General features: G+C 41.9%; 2 protein-coding genes across 4 annotated transcripts; one reads left to right on the top strand and one right to left on the bottom strand.

The window, feature by feature from the left end:
• Positions 1–256: 256 nt before the first annotated feature.
• zgc:153738 (uncharacterized protein LOC558115 homolog) lies at positions 257–8,508 on the bottom strand. 2 transcript variants are annotated; one of them, XM_063465814.1, is made up of 19 exons: positions 8,426–8,508; positions 6,970–7,297; positions 6,748–6,867; positions 6,400–6,582; positions 6,232–6,303; positions 5,948–6,153; positions 5,757–5,841; positions 5,568–5,678; positions 5,324–5,399; positions 4,803–4,909; positions 4,519–4,605; positions 4,376–4,437; positions 4,213–4,295; positions 3,675–3,782; positions 3,392–3,591; positions 2,837–2,923; positions 2,590–2,767; positions 2,252–2,490; positions 257–1,625 (listed from the first exon to the last, which is right to left on the bottom strand). In XM_063465814.1, exons 2-19 carry the CDS (start codon positions 7,174–7,176, stop codon positions 1,515–1,517), a joined length of 2,322 nt encoding a protein of 773 aa, XP_063321884.1. In that variant the 5' UTR covers positions 7,177–7,297; positions 8,426–8,508; the 3' UTR covers positions 257–1,514. The 2 variants fall into 2 exon arrangements, with proteins under 2 accessions (XP_063321884.1, XP_063321883.1); XM_063465813.1 differs by lacking the exon at positions 8,426–8,508 and adding an exon at positions 7,719–8,073.
• Positions 8,434–16,815, top strand: alkal1 (ALK and LTK ligand 1). Of its 2 annotated transcripts, none has more exons than XM_063465815.1 (6): positions 8,434–9,232; positions 9,524–9,805; positions 11,898–11,951; positions 12,508–12,591; positions 14,092–14,165; positions 16,345–16,815. In XM_063465815.1, exons 2-5 carry the CDS (start codon positions 9,535–9,537, stop codon positions 14,154–14,156), a joined length of 474 nt encoding a protein of 157 aa, XP_063321885.1. In that variant the 5' UTR covers positions 8,434–9,232; positions 9,524–9,534; the 3' UTR covers positions 14,157–14,165; positions 16,345–16,815. The 2 variants fall into 2 exon arrangements, with proteins under 2 accessions (XP_063321885.1, XP_063321888.1); XM_063465818.1 differs by having other exon boundaries at positions 8,454–9,232; positions 12,511–12,591.
• Positions 16,816–20,830: the final 4,015 nt, after the last annotated feature.

Below are 20,830 nucleotides of genomic sequence, written 5' to 3' on the forward strand. Positions count from 1 at the left end.
CAGCCTTTATGCTATTGTTTTAACAATTTTTACGTAGCTCAAATTTGTGGGAATCCCTCATCAAAAAGAAGAAAACCAGTGCCAGGCAGCATTGTGTAAAGCTCAGTTTGACAGACAGTCCCATGTGCCACTGAGCCCCATCCAGTGAAACTGTATCAGCAGAGATTATCTCTGTGGGGCACAAAAAATAACCTGTCATCACTGAGAAGGAGAACGGTGGTCCACAGAAGCCAGTCTCAGTTTACAGAAGCTCATTTATTACAATGTTTAACAGGTAAAATATCGAGTCAGTGTAGGAACATAAAACATTTCGTTGTATTTCTGACTATGTTTTTCTCGAAGGCTGTCACTGTTCCTGAAGATGGAAGACGAGCAGCCTCTGATGTCTTGATCCTGTGAAGATGTCCAACAGACGAGCTTTGCATGATGAAATGTGGATCTTTGTGCACAAACTCTAAAAATAGAGTCACGGTAAAGGAACCAAGTCAATGTGAAGATCTGCTGAGGGAATTTAGAACTTGACGAAACAGCTGAACGCTCCAACTAAGCCTCTGGATCATGTTGGAAACACTCCCCCTCGTGTGTTTGGCATTTCTTCTGAGCCTGACTCTCTGCACCAGACAGAGGCAATAACAAAGAACACACTGTAGGACTCTGCAGCACGCTGTGATTATGTAAAATGTGGCTATTGTAGTCATCTAGGTGGCCTGAAAATAAATTTTACTCTGGCTTTGTGTGTGACACCTAAAAAAAAAAGAGGATATCCTTAACCTTCATAACTAAACGCTACAGCCAGGAAGCCACAGCCTGAACATTAAATGTCCTTGACTGAGCCGCCTTGGCCTCTAATAACAGCTTAGCCTTCAGTCTGACAGCCACAGGAGTCTGTCCACCAGTTTAACAGATCAATGGTCATATTTACATATTTAAAGCTGAGATATACATATATATACAAACTGCACCTCAGAGAGGCCAGGTCATTCAGAAGTAAGGATGAAGAAACTGCGTCTAGATCTTCTTCTTTTTATGGAAGGCCATTTTTAAGGTCGAGTTCATAACAGAGGTGCCCACAGTCCCGGCCTGGCATCCACCCAATACAAACAAATACGACAAAGCTGAGAGGATAAAATCCGACACCAAGCGAGCGAAACGCAGAAAAAAACAACACACTGCAGAAGTGGGCGTCCTCGTTCCCACGTGCATACTGACTGCATTAAGAAGAAAGGAACACTGTAGCAAAAAAGACGTTTTAGAAACATTTTACTGACATAAAATTGAAAATCATCAAACTACTGCATTCAATAAAATGTAGGATGCTAATGATTTGAAAATGACTGCGTTCTTTTTACAGGTAACACCTGCACAAGAGAGAAGACAAACTCTTCACTGCAAAAACACAGTGACTGCACCGTAATGAATGTTTTATTCCTTTTAGTCGTGCTGACACAGGACAGTGTAAGCCTCACTGAGGGTAAAACTCACACACTTCAGTAAAAGACAGAAAATAAAAAGATTCATTTTTTTCCTTTCTTCTTGGTATTTTTGTCTTTAGGTGGTTCTTCTTCTTCCTTTCCTGACGCAGCTTTACTTCTTTTCTTTCCCAGGGGCGTCTTTGCATACCAGCCCTGTTGGAAAATGGAAAGAAATCCTTTTATGATTTTAATGTCAGTGACAACAATACTGTCAAAGAATGAAAATGTAAGCAAATCCTAAAGAGTAACTTAACAACCTCTAATAATCTCGTGTTTAACCTTTCGCCCAGCTATAAAGTGATCCGCAGTACTTTTAGTCCATTTTTAGCTACAATTATCACAAATTCTAAAGGGCCAGAGTAAAGAAAATCTTTGTGGTTGTACAAAGATGTATTTTTTGTCTGCTTATTTTGTTGGTTTTTGTTTTTTGCCCTTTATCCCCGTCCCTCTTCTCCACTGTTTTTTTTCCCCCTCTTTCTTTCTCCCTTTTCTTTTCCTCATTCAAGTCTGTCCCGTATCTAGCAAGTGAAAATAAAAAATAAAATAAACAATAAAAGGTGAATCAAATAGACCAATACGGCAAAGCTGGGATGGTCCATTTGGTAAAGTAAATCCGTTGGGCATCTTCCTTCGCCTTTAGACAATAATTCTGATGGCAAAAGAACCAAACGGGACAGGCAAAAAAAAAAAAAAAAATCTTTGTGACACAGACGGGCGTCAATATTCTGCTTCTCAGCCTGCCGTTAAGTTACTCTTTACATAAAAGACATCCACATTACCTTCAGGGCCTCCTCCTCCTCCTGGAACACGGGGTCAATCTGGGCTAACGGGGCGATAAATTCAGCTGCAGTCAGCGGTCGTTTTGCCTGCTGGAAGACTCGATGTTTGGTAAGAACACTCTGAATCACTTGGACGATGTGACCTGGAGTATAGCCGTCAGAAATCTTTGCCAGAGAACTGAGGTCCAACGCCTCGGTCACTCCACCTCCGTGCTTTCTGATGAGTTGCTTCCACAGGACTGAAGGCAAACAGAGTCAATTTTAACACCAACGTAATCAAAATATCGTTATATTCATTACAAAAACATGAAGTTTAATTGTGGGTGTCTTGTCTTTACTGCGTCTTGAGCCGTAGTCAGGTCTTGGGATGAGGAGGATTTTGCTGAACATTTTGCACAGAGACTTAATCTCGGCACTGTGCGGGTCTCGAGTCGTTCCTATGATCAGGACACGATCCTCCCCTTTGATCAGTTTCAGGAACTTGGGCAAATCTTTCTTCAGCCGCTTAGGGTCCAACTATTAACCACATGGAAAAATCAGCTTTACAACATTTGTACACAATGATAATCCCTTTGTCTGCTTTACCTCTTTTTCCTCCTTGGGGATTTTCTTGTAAAACATTTTCTCTGCGTCTTCGATCCAGATTACTGAAGGCTGCATCAGCCTCGCAACCTGTGTGTAAATGATTAGGAGGAACTTACGGTCTAGCTAAGCAGGATGCAAATGTTCATGGCATTCATGTACAGGCCGGTGGTGATGTGGGTCATTCCTGCTGCTACACCACCCTGTTCTTTAAATGCACTCTAATCTGTGAGTCTGTATCTCAGGCTGTCAGCTGTACAGCCCTCTTTCTTCCACCTTATTTGGGTTACACTCACGCTGCATTTCAGTGGTTTGCTGCATTTTTCTATACACTGGCTTCTTTATTCTGCTTGACATTAACCAGTTTTTCATGTAAGTTCATTAAGGTTATGCCTTCATAAGTTTAAGTCTTTAAGATTATGACAGAAAAATCTGAATGCAGTCTGATTTTACCTTTTTTAAAGTCTTTAAATCACCAAATTATTCTCATTTGTGCTGTACACACGAGATTATAAGAGTGATTAAAAACATTACAAAGATTGTGGTTGGCCGTTTTACCTTAAACACCACGTGAAGCATCATGGCGAGCCCGCTCTTGCCTGGGTACTTTCCGGCTGTGTTCAGGGGAGACAGATCAAACAGGCAGGCGCCCGTCTCGTGGCAAACCGCATGGACCAGCATCTTTTTACCCACACCTGTGGGTCCGACCAGCAGGACTGACTTTATCAGAGGAGCCTTCTCATGTACCACCTGAGAGCCTGAAAGTGACGCGCATATTATTTTCAAACTACAGATGTTTTCTGTCCCGTTGATGTTAAATCTCAGTGGCTGGCTTTAATACCTAACGGCAGAACTGCATACAGAGATATGACTTGTCGCACATCTGACAGTGACGGCATGGGCTCAATGTCATGTTGCCTCAGCGTGGTCCCCAGGTAGCTATAGTCACCTAGGGAGTATACAGCAAGTCGCCTGTTTATTAGCTTTACATAGACACAATGCAAATGTTCTGCAAAACCATAATCAGTGAATAAATCTTACCTTAACAAAGGCTGGAATATAAAATAATGTAATAAGTTACAGCATTTTCTGCTATTTAATCTTTACTTAACTGAACTGTGATGTTTGAATATAGACAGTCGGTGCAAAATCATCACACATTACATCGAACGACTGCGTTAGATTAGTTTTAGCAACGTGAGGAAGTCATAAACCAGAAGAGGGCAGCACATCCACACGCCATCGTTTCTACTGAATACAGCTCAGTGGTGAACTTCCTGTGGAGTACCAGCACATCATGTACAAGCACACAAAAACAAGACGACCAGAGTTACAATTAGACAAAAGGATTTCTGTCACAACAGTATGTCGTGTCTTACCCAAGAAATCCTGCAGCTGAACGTTATGTGTGTGTTTCAGTAAGCCCTGCTCCACCAGCTCCTGACACAGAGACTCCAGAGTCCTACAGATGGGAATAAAAGATGAACTCTAAATCTCTTCTGCATTGTGCTGAACATCCAATCAGGCTCCGCGTGACCTCACCGATCAGCCGTCAGGTCTTTTTCCTTTTTCTTCTTCTTTCCACTCTTAGAGCCTTTCTTCTTCTGCAGAATGAAGCAAATACAATCAGGAACACGCTTGAAGGAGTCAGCGTAAACTGCGGCCGCCGTCTCTCAGTGAGGTACCTTGGCGTTTGCTTTCGTCTTACCGCCCTTGTCTTTATCCACAGACAGCTTCCACTCAGCCAGTTCGTGTCTCATCTGCTCATCGACCTGGTGCGAGCAAAACATCAGCAGTGAGTGAGACAAACCCGAGCATTACATCAAACTCTCTGTTAAGACCAAACAAAATGTTAATTTAAGGCTAAGCAGGAGTAAACAGGTGTTTTGTTGTGAAAGAGCCAGGCCAAAGGTTCAGGACATGAATTGCTTTGAAAATGGTGGATTGTGTGCTGGAGCCTTCACCGTACCTTCACTCGAATTTCCGCCTCAATGACTTTCCTCTTTTCTTCCTTGATCAGCTCCGGGTCATGCATTTGGTTAAAGTTTCCGTACTCGCTGCGATTGTGCCAAAAGTCTGAGGATGACAAAAATGCACTGCAGACTCTAAGAATGCGCATGAACGGTTGGTGCTGCTCATCAGGACGCAGCGTGGGAGAAACGGTTCGTCACTTGGAGACTGAAGAAGTCACCTGGATGAGCGACGAAACGTTTCTCCCACTGAAAACGTCCAGATGAACAGAACTGACAGATTTACTTACCTGCATGACTGAGCATGCATCAGGATAAACTATTATACTCACAAAGACGTCATTATTGGCCAAAACAAACAAAAACCTTTACGGTTTGTTGCAAACCCAATTTAGCAGATCACTAATTGAACGAGACCCTTTGTCTTCAACTGAATGTGAATCATGAGTTTTAGTGTTAAAAGTTTTTAACATTTACGGGGGCCGTAAACAAACACTCACTGTTTAGAGCTGGACCGTACCTGCGTAGATTTTACTTTCAACTTCGAGGTCCAGCAGAAATGCAGAGGGCAGCATCTTCAGCCCCGCCTCCTCCACCTGATCGTGATACAGTTACAGCGATGAACACAAAGTGAAGCATTTGGTTTTGCTTTGATTGAGCTCAAATTTTCCCAGTTTTGCTATATTCTTATCTAAGATACAGTAATAATCATTTTACAGATTGTTCTACTAAATTAAAAATGAAATACAGCGGTGTCTCCCCACCTCCTCGTCTTCCCTCTTCTTGTCACTTTTCCCCTTTTCCTTCTTTTCTTCTTTTCCTTTAGCTTTGGCGTTGGCCTCTTCTTCTTCTTTTGCAGCAAATTCTTCCAACAACTAAAAAACCCACCAACACCACTGTTTACGAACAATATTAAAGCATGAATAAATCTTTTAAATCAGACTGGATTCTACCTGCTGAGGGGTCTTTTCAGCAAAAATGAGGGCAGAACCTCCATCTTCTTCATCTGGGTAGTCTGGAAATGTTCCTGTAGCATTGCTATGGAAAACATCGAAGATTCAAACGTGAAACTAAACCCACCGAGTGTGAAAAAGCTCCGTGACCAGAGGAAAAAATCATGGAAACAAACTCTCTGCCAGCTTACCGGCACTCAGTGAACCACTGCTGAATTTGCACCTTCATGCTTTTGCTCATGTCGTCCCCTTCCACATCCCGTAGTTGGTTCATGACATCCACTGTGGCCTTTTGGTAAGCTTCCTCGTGCTCCATCTGTTTTACTCGTGTGGAAGCCTCGATGGCCTGGGCCGTCATTTCTGCAGGGCGTGGCACCTCATACTTTGGATCCATATTCTAGAACAAAAATTCAGCACTCTAGTGTTTCCTTATAAACATTAAAAAAGTATCTTGATGAAGCCGCATTTTACCCACCATTCCCAGAAAAATCATCTCTTCCTCTCTGGCAATTTTTGTCCTCTTCCTTTGCACGTAGCCCTTCCACACCTGCAATTACATTCAATTATACCTGTGAGCATGAACGAGTGCCTACACAAAAGAAGAAGATGGCATGTGGCACGTGGTGTGTCAGTAATGATGGACCTTTTGGATGCAGACTGCAGCTGATTCAGCACTTTCTGCTCCAGGTTCCTTGATCCTGTATATGGTGTTCATATTTAAGTTTTTCATATTGAACTTTGCCCTTTCACGTCCTTGTCGTGCCCGCTCTGCCACTTGAATAATCTTCACTGCCTCCTCTTGACTCATCTTCTTGGTCATTACAGGCTGTGGGGACCAAAAATAGATCAGACAAAAGTACGGAAACACCTTCTGCATGACGCCGAATCATTAAATGTAACAGTTGTTGCATAAGCGTGTAACAAAATGACAGGAACGAATTAAGCGAGAAAGTTTCAGGGCTTTAAAAGATTTGGTTGCTTTTCCACTCACTTCAGGAGTTTCGGTGACCTCCGCCATTTTCAGGATGTCAGTCAGCATGGCCTTCCTTTGCTGCACCTCTTTGCTGCGTTCACTGTGAAAATAGCGAGGGATGGGGATCTCGAGGTCGGCCTAACAGGACATGAGAGTAAACAGTGGTTACTATGTTGGCCCTGGGCGTGGGTGTGCGGAAGCTTAATTTGGTTTTATCTTGAACTCAGAAATCAAACGTACAGGTATGAGCTTCAAATCGTGAAGCACATCATCCATGTAGTGGTACTCTGAACACTCTTTCTCCACCATTTCATTTTTCAGCTCTAACACTCTTCCCATCACGCTTTCAAGAGCTGAATGAATAAATCTTCTCTTCTGAGGGTGGACCACCAGGTCATAGGCTTTCTCCAGCTGTCTGAAGATTTGGATGTAGCGCACAAAAAGCATGGCCAGACGCTGGAAGAAAACTACTCTGTCTTTTTCAGGGCGCGGGGGCTCAGCTGGTAGTTCTTCGGCTAGCAGACAGCTCAGCTCTAACTGGGCATCTGCCCACAGCTGGTTGTATGTCCTGAAAAAGTGGAAGCAATCTGATGAGTTTGTGCCAGAACGAACAGTCAGAGTGATAATCCTGAAAAGTACATAATGCAGGTTAGTGATTGTTCAAAGAATAATAAGAAAGATCATGACTTGCAAATGCTAATAACAACAAAGCTAAACATTTAAAGAGCAAAAACCAGCACACTTGTCAGCGCTGCTATTCAGCTGGATGGAGTCTCATTACTCATTAGGATTGACAATAATAATAAGATGAATAACCCTTTATTTATTCTATGATAAAATATGCTGCCAAATTTGAAATATCCCTGCTATGATACTTTCTTTAGTTTGACTTATTGGGTACAGATATTTTCACGTTTTACGCACAACAAGCAAACATTAAACTAACCTCACTTCACAACAACAGAGCACGTGGCTTTTGAAAAGGTTACCTTTGCGACATATTTTTGCCTCCGCGGGTAGAAAACGTGTCTCTAATCAGACATGAAACAACCAAAAAAGGTCCCACGGAGCCTAAACTAAACCAAGGTTAGCTACAGCTTATTAAACGTTAGCCTTCAGTGCGTGGTCTGTTTCCATAGTAACAGTAATACAGGAAGTCTGTCCGCTTTGGAAAGTCGTGTTTCCCTCCGCAGTTCGAGTCAGGGCGCAGGATAAGTTGAGGATATGCTGAACACAACATAACTGATACGTGTCAAGATACCTTTGGGCTCCAGTTGCGCACCCCAGAAGACGATCAGTAAGGATTACAGAGGCAGTGGTAAGGTTATGTTCAGGTAAAGGTAAGCGATGGGGAACACCTGAAATGACGCACAGTGCTTCTTTTCCACAATTAATATAAAAAAAATATAAACATCTACACCAACAATAATAATAAAAACAGTAATATCATCTTCCTCCTCGCGTTTGTGCTTTTTAAACCACCAATAAATATCGAATGACGAAATGCGCATCTAAAGCTTCCACATGAGCTCTTTACGCAACTAGGTGACGTGAATACATGCAAAGTGCAAATGTGCATCTCTGTAAGCATAAATAGAAGCCTGTTAATAACTGATTACAGATTAAACAATGAATCAATCTAAAGACTTCACGCATTAATAGATTTGCCTCAATATTACACTCATACAAACCACACTTTGTATTTTAAACTGGATTGGAGTCACAGTTCCAGGAGCTGAGTCAGCAGATGTGTCAGTATCAGATGTATCTGAAATGTAGCGACCCACTAATTACACCACTCCGTAACCCTGCCACACCTGTAGGTAAAGTTTTAGAGTTATACACGGTTGTTACATGACTCTGTTCAGCATGGGTGGGAAAAAGCCGGATGGCTGCTCCAGGAGGCGCAATATCTGCGGCGCTTAGGCGGTCACAAGACTTGGACATCGGTGAGCAATAACATCGGCACGCTGACAGGTCAGCTAGAAGCTCACATGCCCACAGATTCTTCACTTCTCTACACCCAACATCCAACAAGTCGCTCTTTTCGGAAAAGTGGACTCTCGTGCGCTTCCGCGCCACTGTCTTTGTCGGCTTTTTTTTTTTCTTTCTTTTTTAATGGAAGTTATAGTGCACGGGGGACTTTTTCAGATCTTCGCCCATTATTGCATCTATAAGAGGGTCGTTTTTATTTGAAAGTAGCCTGTCCCGTTCAACTACAACTAGTGATGTTTTTGGTGCGTAAAGGAGTGGCTCATGCCTAAGTGAGCGAGTGCCACTGGAAGAAATTACACCAAAGATGTCAACATTGCTTTACCACCCACTCAAAATCGATTGTATTACCTTCAAGAAGGTGGCTCCTCGTATAAATAGGAACGCATTATTTCAAGAAAGACGGTGGTGAGCACAATCTGTCGGCTTTCTCTCCTGTCGGATCGGAAGAATTTGCTGAAGACAACTGTGTCCACCCTCCAGGACATAAGCATCTTTAACTCCTAAACTAGTAAGTTTGAAGTTCAATTAAATGCATTTGCGTTACTCTTGTATTAAACAAGGGGAAAGTGGAGATTTCTTTAGAAGTTACCTATTTTATCTCCAACATGCAGATTTTATTAATTTTGCTGTAATAATGAAAATGTGAAGGACTTCAGATATCAGTGCTGATTCGTCCCTTCATGTAAATCATAATGCAAACTGTCCAAGTGTGTTTTTGGTCAGTCCAGTCAAACAAATAAGGCATTTCTTTTCATGTAATGACTTTCATGTAACAAAACCCGTCTGCTCATGCTTTCAGACAGTAAAGTCATGCAGGTGGAAAGGAAATGGCACATACTGCTCACTATCTTCTTTCTGCTCATCACTTCGGGTCAGTGTATGGACAGCAAGGAGGACAAGCAGAAAGAACGAAGGACCCTGTTGGATCTAATCTTACAGGTTATCAGAGACAGCCAGCAACGGGAGAAACCCATCTCCAGGCGCTGTAGCAGTGGACTCTTCACTTCAGCACAAGACATGAAGTTCTCCTCCCGGGAAAAGCCTTTCTATGTCCCTAGGCTGGATAACAGTAGACTCTCAGGTAAGCTGATAAGATTTATTTTTAGGTTCTGATGATGAAGGCATAATCCCCATTTTACAGTTGGGGACAGCTGTCAGTGTTCTGGGCAGTGCTGCACGTCTTATTCAAGAGCTTCATTTAGCTGAATGGAAACTGGTTTGTTCGAGTTAAATTTTGTAAGCACGATTCAGTTTTACATGTGTATCAATGGTGCTCAGAAAGGTCAGCATCCAGATCCGTCTGTCCTCAAGTGTCCAGCTAAATTTAAAGTGGTTTCCATGAACACAATGCAGGTGTGCTTCATTTTGAAGACCTGTTTTTTGACCATGTTTCTTCAACACGTGTGCCTGTGTTTAACTGACTGTTGGACAGATGGAGATGTGGATAGGCTAATTAAGGTAGGAGGGGCATGGTGATGCTAAACTTGTGAATGAGTCATTCAGTATGATTGGACTCTTTAACGTGAATGATGAGCGCCCAGCATGCACACAGGCACTGTAGTGTCCTAGAAAGCATCTCCAGTCACATTCACGTGTGCAGACAGAGCAGATAAAGCAGACTGGTTGTGCTGTGTCACGTACACGGCATTGCATCAGTGATACTCTAACTAAAATACTTTTTTGACCGTTATGGAATGAAGAGCCTGTATGAGGAGACTATAAACACTGGACTTTATTTATCTGGGATGACTATCCAGAGCATGTTACTGAATTTTGCCCTTGCGAATGACATTTAACAGGATTTTTACTAAAACTGAGTCGTCTCAGACATTTCAGTAAATCTGCATTAATGCTGCAACTCTTCAAATATCTAAAACCTGGCAAAGAAGGTGCGCTCGAATGTGATAAAGAAAAGGAATCCAGAAAATCCTTCTATGCAACTGTTTTTACAGACAGTTTAAACTCAGAGAGTAGTCGAGGGCTGTGCCTCATTGGTATGTGTGGGTGTGGGAGTATATTAAGGGCTAAGTTAACATAATGTGCTGTTTATTTCCAATATCAGACTGTCTCCAACAGCACTATCAATTAGATCATGTTGTAGAGATGTTGTGCAGGCGTTATACAGCTTAAAATCTTGGCTCCAGCTCATGCAGTTGGAAAAGTACCTTTCAGACCACTGACTGGATGGAATTCATCTTTTGAGGATATAAAAAGCAGCACATTAGCAAGCGGTGCGTGCAACGCTACCAAAGATTTGTGGTCACGCAAGGATGGATGTTTTGAACACAACGAGGAGGAAGGAGAAACATCGATAAATCCACTGATGTGTGCGGCACACTCACCTCTTCCTCTAAAGCTACGGTTGTTTCAAGAAACACGCCCTGAAGCCAGGCACTTATTTTCTAGCTGGTTTTATCTGTTACATTGTTACAGTTTTGGACTGGCAGCTAAAAACAGTGTCGACACATTCACTAATCCTCCACATATGTAGACCCTTTGTAATGAAAACCTGACTCGTGTTGCTCTTATGGACGTCCACTTGACGGCAAGGTTGTCTTCTGTCCGTCTTCCTAAATTAATTTTGTAATATTCTATTTTCTTAGTGCATCTAAGTGATTTTCTTCCATATTTATCCCCCCGTAGAGCATTGCACAAATCTCTGGCTCGAGGGTTAATGTAGCTACTTACTTCTTCTGATGAGCATTAAACTCCCATACAATAATCTCTTTAGCCTGTAAGCATGGCCATTGTGTTATGAGACTGCTGCCTGTGTTGCCTGGGTGGACAGTTAATACAAGCAGAGGTCCTTGGTGTCTTTATGAATACACAAAATTTCCCCAGAGTGCAAACCGTGGACAAAAACATGAGTGTGTCAATCAGTTGGAGAAAAACTACATTTGTTGCACATCTGAGGAACTTAATAGAGAATGAATAATGTTCATTTATGATTCTGCAGTTGGGACGTGTGCAGTAAAATTCAAAAACATTTCAAAGTTATTAATCATGCAAAGCAGCTGTGCATCGTCACGTAAAGCAGCGACACTGCTGAGATTCTGGAAACATAATGCAGGATGCAGGAGGGAGACTGTTAACAATGACGATCCCTCCGTCACTGTGATTCATGCATAACTTTGCTCAGATGGTGAGAAGCTAACAGTGAGTTTCTTTTCCAGAAATCTTTTCCAGAGATGCAAACATGAAAGAGAAAATCATTGAGCATTTTGGAGGTAAGAAACTCGACACCAAAGACGACACTAGGAGCACAAACTCTGTCTCTAATGCAAGACCATTTGTTTCTGACAACTAACTGTCCCAGCATAGATGGCACTAACCCAGTGCAACACTTTACTGGAAATTCCTCCTTTTGCCCCTGTGAAAAAATCGTTTTCTTTCCAAGCCAGCATACAGTATGCTCAGGTCATAGAAAACATCACGAACACTGGGGGCTGCAGTAAGTTAAGAAAGGGTTGCTTGTAGGGCAGCAGTGCTGAGAAACAGCACATGGTCTGAAGCTGACAGTATTAAGCTGAAGGCAGTGGCACATTAAGCTGATTATTTGTCTCAAGAACTATGTGCAGGGTTCATTAGTGATGTGAAAATCTGGAAGCTTAAATGTTAGATGTGCTTATAATTGAAGACTCGATTCCCCTGCACACTAAGGCCAGTTCCAGCTTTAGTTAGCACATGTCTGTTCACATTAACTGTGAGCTCAAGCTTAATTACACCTGCAAATAAGATTTAAAAAAATGATTGTTTTATCTGATGAGACCTTTTTCTGTTAAGCAGGACCAGTCAAGTTCTCATCGGAGTGCAAAACACACTTTCATAGAGTTTATCACAACACGAGGGATTGCTCAACACCAGCGTGTATGTATGACTTCTTCTCCTGTTCTGTTTCTGCTGATGTGCTCGATGTCTTGATCATCATCTGTGCTTCCTCAAAACCTGTTTTTACGGGTTTACTGTAACATGTTAACAGTTTGTTCCGTTCTTTTGGGTTGGAGTTGTCACACGCTGGTAATATGACATTTAAACCAACTACCAGTCAAATCTGATCCGAGTTCAGTTTATGAGTGCTAAACTCTGTGCTTAATAAGACAAACTTTATTGCTTTAAACTGTTCTTAAATTATAAAATCATTTTGATTTGTGGATGAGGGGTATATACACCCCCTCTGGCTAACATTTAGGGAGTAAAACCTGTAGCGATTGAGGACACAGTCGGTGGCCTTTTCTCTGTATTTATGCCAGAAGCATAAATAGAGGATCATATCAGAGCGGCTGTCCAAACTGTTAATTTTATCCAAGCCAAAGTCTGAATCACTGTCAGCCTTCTTTGTGACAGCGATATAACCCACGGCCTGCAGTACCACACTAAACTGTGTGTGTGCAGACTGACTGCAAACAGAAATCGCAGCTACACTGGAAATGAACATTATGTAAAAAAACTGAGTGTGTTTTTAAGTTCTTATGCAATCGTTTTTACTTCTGAGATCAAACCTGCGTCCACGCAGCATTGAAATAAAATGAGTTTGACACTTGAGCTGTACACGATAACGTCGAGGGTTTCTAGTAAAAGTAAACAGAGCTAACGCGCCGCAGGGATTTGAAAGTTCAAACACGATGTTTTATTATTTGATTCTGTTTTTAAGACAATTTGTGATGTATTATGAAAGTCCTGGTCTTCCTTCTGGGATATTAATGATATGGGAATTAAGAGGAAAATGTCCAGCAGACATCATCAGTGAGTGCAGACGGTAATGCTGGGTGTGCATTTGTCACACAATAAATTAGAGCGAGAAGCTCCTCCTCTTCCTGATGCCTTTCACACATGTGACCGAGTCAAACAGGCATCAAATCACATAATCAGGATTGTTCCGAGGTTAAGGAAGTTTATTTAAAGCCTGACAATAGTGAGACAATATTGGCAAATGGGTCGCATACAGGATGCTGGGTTGGGATGGCCCAGAGGATTGTGGGACGCAGTTCATGTCACGCAGATATTACAGATGTCAGGGTCAGAAAACGGGACTCTGTTTGTACTTCACTCGCAGTCAGGAATTATCATGTGGCAGCAGCGCTCAGTACCTTCTCTTAGGTCTATTTCTTTATATATATATATGTTTATATATACACATACATATATATATATATATGTATAATTGGCTTTTTATCTTTTACCAGTAAGTTAAGTATACTTTACTATAGATGCCACCAGCAGAACACGGTTTTACAAGTATTTCACTATGAACCTGAGACCTCATGTCTACGTTACTATTTTTACCACAAATCAAAACTTTTCATGTTTGTTTTTTACTGATATGGTTACCAGGGAGGCGTTATATTAACAACATGTTTTTCTCCCCAGATTACAAAAGATGTGCGAGATTGCTAACACGATTAGCGATGAGTCCACTCTGCATGCAGTCCTAGATGTTGCATGTAAGTTTTTTCCTGCTTTCCTGACTGTTTTCGTCATCATCCTCTGAATAGAAAAAAAAACGAGGTTAAAGAAGACAGAAATATTAATTTAGAGGTCTTTGTTGCTTTTGGTCAGTTTAATTGAATGTGTGATACAGAGCTGAGGGGGGAAATTTTCATGTAATTAGAAATGTTAAATTCAACATTTCTTTACTTAAGAAGACTGTATGCTTTGATGACATGCTAAAACATTAGCCTGTCAGAACAGGGTTTAAATTTAGGTCTGTAGTGGAGTGAGAGAGTCAGAAAGAACAGAGACGCAGATTTTATACATTCAGTTCTCTTTATGCCAAAAATGCACATTAGAGCATGTAATTCATGTTGTCAAGCAAATGTGAAAAAATGGCACACAGAGATAATGAGACTTCACCCGTGGTCTCCTGCATCCACAACAACAGAAGGGTTAAAGTAAAAAAAAAACATACATACATACATATATATATATATATATATATATATATATATAGTTTTTTTTTTAAACTCCACGAACGTCACTGCTTCCCGACGTTCGTGGGAGAAACGCCGCTCGTGTACTTCCTCACACTAAATCTATTAATATGACCGCTCTTAGGACAGAGGACGGACTCTGGCTAACATCAGTGGAGTAATTTACGACGCTGTCGTTGTCAGGCCTTTTTAAAATTGATCTTCTGTGACAGCAGGTCTGAAGGGTTCACTGCTGTCTAAATCCAGCAGGGTAAATGCACACATTCAGTACAGGAAATTAGCTGGAGAGTGATTGCTCTTACAGGGTTAATCTCTACAAGCGGTCATCTTGGTTCATTTGATTTTTTGGTAGTGGAGTTGGTGATTATAAATTTGAAGAGGCTGACACATCCCCAGGTATTCAGTTTCTCAAGTGAATCAGATAATAAGATCCTGTCGGCGCTGTGCTGACGAAATCTGACAAATGTATCAATTAGAGGGAATATTAAAGGATTCGTTATGTCGTCATTATGGTCATTTCTTAATAGAGATGTTAGCAGAATTACATCTTTGAGTGGAAAACAACAACAATTTGCATGGAGGTGTTGGAGGTGAACGTGGAAGTATAATTAGTTTTCTAGTTTTAGTTTTCTAAATACAGTTCCTGCTTTGCGGGGGCGTCTTAGCCTGCGGAGAACCTTCTTCTGTTTGCCTTGCATGGAAAATCTGATTTGCAAAATTTTAGTAATGAACAAATCTACTGTAGCTAGCCTAGCGGTGCCTAATCGTTAACTGTTAGCAGAGGAGCTTCTGAAAACCATCACATTTGCAAAGAAGAAATAGAGCGTGGGAGACAGGAAGCAGAAGAAGCAGTGTAATGGCGTGCAGCAGTGGTGCACAAACACGTGGGGAGTGAAAAAGAAACAGTCTGAGCCTGTTCCAGCTGAACTAAAGGATGACTCACGGTCACCTGATCCTAACTGTAAGGAAAAGCCTGAACTTACATGTACGGTGGGGGTGTCTGTCTCCTGAATCCACAGTGGGAGCTGCTTCCACAGAAGACGCTCTGCCTCCTATTCTACAAACTCTCGGAGCCACAAGCAAACATGCAGAGCAAAGTGCTCTGTTGGGATAATATGGCACTGTGCACCGAAAGACACGACAGGGCCTGATTATCGAAAACTTTATATGTGAGGAGACAAAACATAACTCTGTCTTTAAGAGCCCATGAAGAGTAAATATGGGTAAATATGGTCTCTCGTTACTATAAGAATATTAATATAACACAGACTGAGAACCAGAGAGAAACAAATGAACATGAGTCAGGTCTGTCAGTGCTGAGAGGATGTTTCAGTCCGTTACACTCGGTCTTTCAAACTGCATTTATTTCTTGACCATATCACAGAAATGGCTGAAAATAGCTTTATTGTTATTGTTATTATATAACAATTAGTTGTATTGGGTGGACGTGCGTTATTATATAATAGACACGCCCCTGTTTGTGGATAAGCTGAGACGTAACACGGAGGAACGCTGCGATGGACGCCACTAAGGACACATTTTTAAACGCTGACTTCCTCTGAAATTCAAGACCCGTCAAAATCACCTTTTCACTTAAAAGAGTGGTTGTATTATTTGTTTAAAGGGGTGAAAGGATGCAGGAACGAGTGACGGTTCATCCTCATCAAGGTTTTATATTTTCTTTTGATTTCAGGTCCCAGAATAACAGAAGAAGGATCAATGTGGTGCCAAGGAAGTGCCTTCAAACCCACAGCAGTCATGAGAACGTGGTTGTGTTTCTAGTGTTTCTACTTTCTGTTGTTCTCGCAGTCATCGATGGACGTTGTTGGTTGTTTTTGAATGGATGTACCTGTATATACCATGTATCTGTAAAGAAATATTAATTTAATATTAAATGCACCTATTTATTGAGAAGGAATGTATATAATAATTTCACAGTCATTCAAAATTTGATTCTTTTTTGGTTATTACAGTTATGGATGAGGAAGAAGCTTCTTTTCTCATCCATATATATGACTCCCACTATTATACTGATATTACGCTGTCATTGTCTTCATTACATTTTATTTGGCACTGGAGTGGTGGCTGACAATGAGAATATATGGAATAAGAGCAATGGTGATAATGCACTGCAGTACTGAACAATAAAGAATACTGAAGCACAGCATGTTGCCATCATTGAAGATGAGGGGAAACTGGTGGAGAGCAGTGTGATGAGTTGAGCTCAGGATTAAGCCAGTCTCTCCAGTTTGCAGAGGAAACACCGTTCGGTGTGGTGAACACGACTGCGTTTCATTACAGTTTTTATGCTGTGGGAATCCGTCTTTATGTTCCTTCTGGCCCGAGTATTTCTTCTTCTTTCAGCACCTTTCTGACGCTGTCTCTGAACAGGACCACCATTACTAAACTCTCTCCTCTAACTGGAGCTTGTTGCAAAATTTCTGGCAGATTCCTCTGCTTGTCTCTGGCAATCACACACTCCATCATAGCTGTCAGATATCTTGGACTCAACGGGATGTTGAGCAACTCGAGCTCCAAAGAACCAGCTTTGGATAAGCTCAGCAAAGGTTTGGTGAACTCCTCAAGTAGTCACACGTGAAAGGCATTTTTCAGAGTTGTAGCTGTTGATAGGGAGAATCTAAATTAGCTACACGATGGCTGATGGTGGGCTTTGAAAACATCTGCGTACCGTGCGGAAGACTTGACAAATTGGCTCTGGTGAAAGTTTCTTGCAGTTTACAAGTGCAATCAAGCAGGGGGAGGAAAACCGTTTGAAGAAAGTTTGTTCACGATAATCAAAATTCACTGAATGAAATGTGCTTTGTGTTCAAGCCTCAGGCCACCTGCTATATCAGTTAACAGGCTGAACTGAGCGCAGTCTCCAACTCGTCTGACTTCATGCCAGAAAAGAAAGAAATGTGTTTTTTTCTTCCAAAGGTTCTCTCGTGTTTTCTTTTAAAGCAGCAAACACTGTATGAGAACTGGAGGTCGTTCAGTGACTGATGGAGGCGTCCGAGCTGCTTTAATTGAGTTCACTGTGAATTTCGGGGAGGGGGTCAACTTGGCTGTGGTTACAGTAACAGAGCGCAATACAGTACAGAGCGCTCTAAACTGCTGACAAAATAAAAAGGTCAGAGATCTATTTTTCTTTTTCATGTCGTATCGTCTCGTACATTTGTGCTCTGAGAACAGTGACAGTGATTGCTGTTTTTATTTGGGGAGTGAAATAAATGATCCACGTACACGTGGGGATGCTGATAAGCTAAGAAAACATACCCTAAGCCAAAGATTACAACAGCTCTGTTCTCACGTCAGTATGTCTCTGCAGACTTAGCAGGAACGTTTTTCTTACACTGGATCATGCATTATTCAACAAAGTTTGGCCTGTTGTGGGATCGTTAAAAAATCATCTGCAGCGGACATCAGTTCAAAGGGTTGTGAACTTAAACATTGTTGAAAATATGTGCGTGGGGGGGTTGGGTTGTTTTTTAGTGCTGATGATGTACAGATCCTATCAGTGCAGTGTTTTCAGCATGATATGAGATGTCCTTGCTCTGCAGGGCAATAAAATCGGTGATAGCCTCCCTTCCACAAATCAAAGTTACTTAGGAACAGACGAATCCGGCTCAGAAATTTATGCTCCACCAAAACCCCGCATATTGCAAAACCTGCAAAACCAAATAGCCAAAAGGATCCAGATGAAGCACTTCCTCTGTGGCGTACTGTGCGGTAATGAACTGGACCAATTAGGCAAAAGGGTGATGTTTTCAGCCCAAACTATAAAAGGATTAGGAAGCTAAAAATACTGCTCACACCCCACGGGATGCACTGGGGATCCCTTTCCCTTCGGGCAGGCAGAGCAGGGACACCGGATCCTAATCTGAGGAGGATATCACTTATCTGGAGACAAACAGCACAGATTAGGAGAGGAGACAGAAGATGCACAGGGGACAGTATGTGGGAGGGCGTTAATACAATTACACACAAGCACCAAATCCTTCCTCTGGTACCTCTGAGAAATGCTGCTGTAATAAATAGCAAATAGAGACCAAAGCCATGCCATTTCCTTCCTGTCAGGCGGTACCGGGCTCCATCAGAGCTCAAGATCAGTGAGGAGAAACGTGTTCATGAAGCCATCTTTAGATGGAGGATGGAGGACACGTTGCTGTAAACTTTGGGCCTTGTTCGGATGTGATACCAGCTCACCAAGTGGATCCAATGCCCTGATTCCTGCAGTTTTGTTAGCCATTTGGCACTTACTAACATATTTCATGCTAAAACCTAAATATGGGCTCTTATGACGTAGATATCAAAGCCCCTGCCCCATCCACAGAAGAACACTTTAATCCAATTGCTTGGACCCCAAGGCTTCATTCAATCAAACCGCCTTATTTATAGTGATCGCAGTCGTCTTGATGACTGTAAAATTGTTGTCGAGGGTTCATTGATTCACTTCATGTCTCATGATTAATTCATCTCTCTTCTCACGTCTTTTGTGAAATGCACAAATCCTACATGAGTCACCAATAATGTCAATTCAGATAATACATCCTTCATTGGGAATCTGACAGCTGAAAGATGACTGCATTGTCATCTTCATCATCATCACAGTCGAGTTCCTTCGTGGCTTTTTCCATCGTGCTGATTGTGCCATTGTGGGTTTGAGTAATGTGAAGAAAACACCTGTTGTTCTTTTGTGTGTTTATAAAAAGATTGTTTGGGAATTCTGTGACCCCGAAACCACCGCGAGCAGCCTGGGCCGGTCCGTGCCGTGCCGTGTGATTTGATGAGAAGTGCGCACCGCAGCTCTGTCTGTGCGCCAGCCTCTTTGATCGCGTGTCCTGGAGGTGTTGGAGCTGTCTTCCTGCCACCCCCTCTGCATGCCCCACACTGAGTGTGCTGCTATGGTTAGGACTGAACGCACCGATTAACTTCAAGGCATCCTTTTTTTCACCCAGACGTGACATATAGTTAAGAGTTAATTTACAGTGAGCTCTCAGTTTGTTCCCATTATGTGGAGAAATTACATAAACCCTCCTTTTTCATGATCGTTAAAAATAAATGCTTCACATCACAGTACATCAGCTATTTCAATGAAAGTGATTTGTACACGTGGAATATCATTTAAAGTAATGTTTCTGGGGATTTTACTGTGTTTTGAATTCATGCCAGAGCCACAGACAACCGGCGATAAGCACATCATTTTCCACAAGATGCTTTCATTTATTTAGCAATTATCTATCTTCAATTCCACATATAATTACAAACACTTCTCAACCTGTGCAGTCTGAAAACAATAACGGCTCCATACGGGTTTGAAGTTAAAAGCCGTGCCGAGTCCGATCCAGCCAGCTGGATGACTTTGGGAACATTTTAGAGAGGGAGGGAATCTTTTTTTTCCAGGGAACATTGTGTTGCAAGTCATTTAGAAATGATCGAGTCTTGATCGCTGTTGTCCGAAAGTGGATGTTTTCATCCGAGACGGGGCTTCAAACATAGTTTTAGAGCCTTCTCACAGACAGAGAAAAGCATTACCCACGGCCTCGCAAACTACAGGAAAGTACGATCTTAAAGAGCTCTGCTGAATTGTGAATTGTGTTAACTAATTATTGAGAAAAGTGAAAATCACACTGATTTAATGGTCAATAAAATGTGCTCAGACTTTAAAAACTGATTCATCTCATAAGTCACGACTCTATCAGCGACACTGACTCTGTGTTTACCTTTCCTGTACTGCACAGTAGTGATGTGTCGGTCGCGAACGAAACGGCTCTTAGAGCCGGATCTTTGACGTGAACGAGGCGAGCGTGGGGTTTTTTTTTCTTTCTCTCACCCTCTCTCTCGCACTTTTTTCCGCTTCACTCCGCACGTGAGCCTTGTGCTTTGCACTGGGCAGAGGGGGGAGGGGCGGTAGTTACACTCGCAGTAGCACAGGAACAGAGTGGGAGGGAGAGAGAGAGAGAGCCAGGGACAACAACGTCACATTAGAAAGGTATAGTAATCATCCACAACTATTTTCAGTTGCAGATGATAAAGGATTCAGAAAGTTTATTCATGCAGGCCCATATGACAGAGAATGTGCATCTTCTTTTTGTTTTCATATTTTAATTTATATTTAATTGTGTTGTGGTTTGCAGTGTTTTGTGTTGTTTCACTTTAAATTTGTTTAAAAGGAAAAA

The sequence above is a fragment of the Pelmatolapia mariae genome, linkage group LG23 (genome assembly GCF_036321145.2).
Source record: "Pelmatolapia mariae isolate MD_Pm_ZW linkage group LG23, Pm_UMD_F_2, whole genome shotgun sequence".
In the NCBI taxonomy this organism is placed as follows: Eukaryota; Metazoa; Chordata; class Actinopteri; order Cichliformes; family Cichlidae; genus Pelmatolapia; species Pelmatolapia mariae.

Bases quoted from the DNA above. Each gene is read 5' to 3' on its own strand.
- alkal1 (XM_063465815.1), top strand. From the start codon at position 9,535: ATGCAGGTGGAAAGGAAATGGCACATACTGCTCACTATCTTCTTTCTG. The intron at 9,806-11,897 runs GTAAGCTGATAA...TTTCTTTTCCAG, and splicing joins GGATAACAGTAGACTCTCAG to AAATCTTTTCCAGAGATGCA. The intron at 11,952-12,507 runs GTAAGAAACTCG...TTTTCTGTTAAG, and splicing joins AATCATTGAGCATTTTGGAG to CAGGACCAGTCAAGTTCTCA.
- zgc:153738 (XM_063465813.1), bottom strand. The intron at 6,154-6,231 runs GTGGGTAAAATG...TTTTTGTTCTAG, and splicing joins AGATGATTTTTCTGGGAATG to AATATGGATCCAAAGTATGA. The intron at 4,606-4,802 runs GTACGGTGAAGG...TGCTCGCACCAG, and splicing joins AGGCGGAAATTCGAGTGAAG to GTCGATGAGCAGATGAGACA.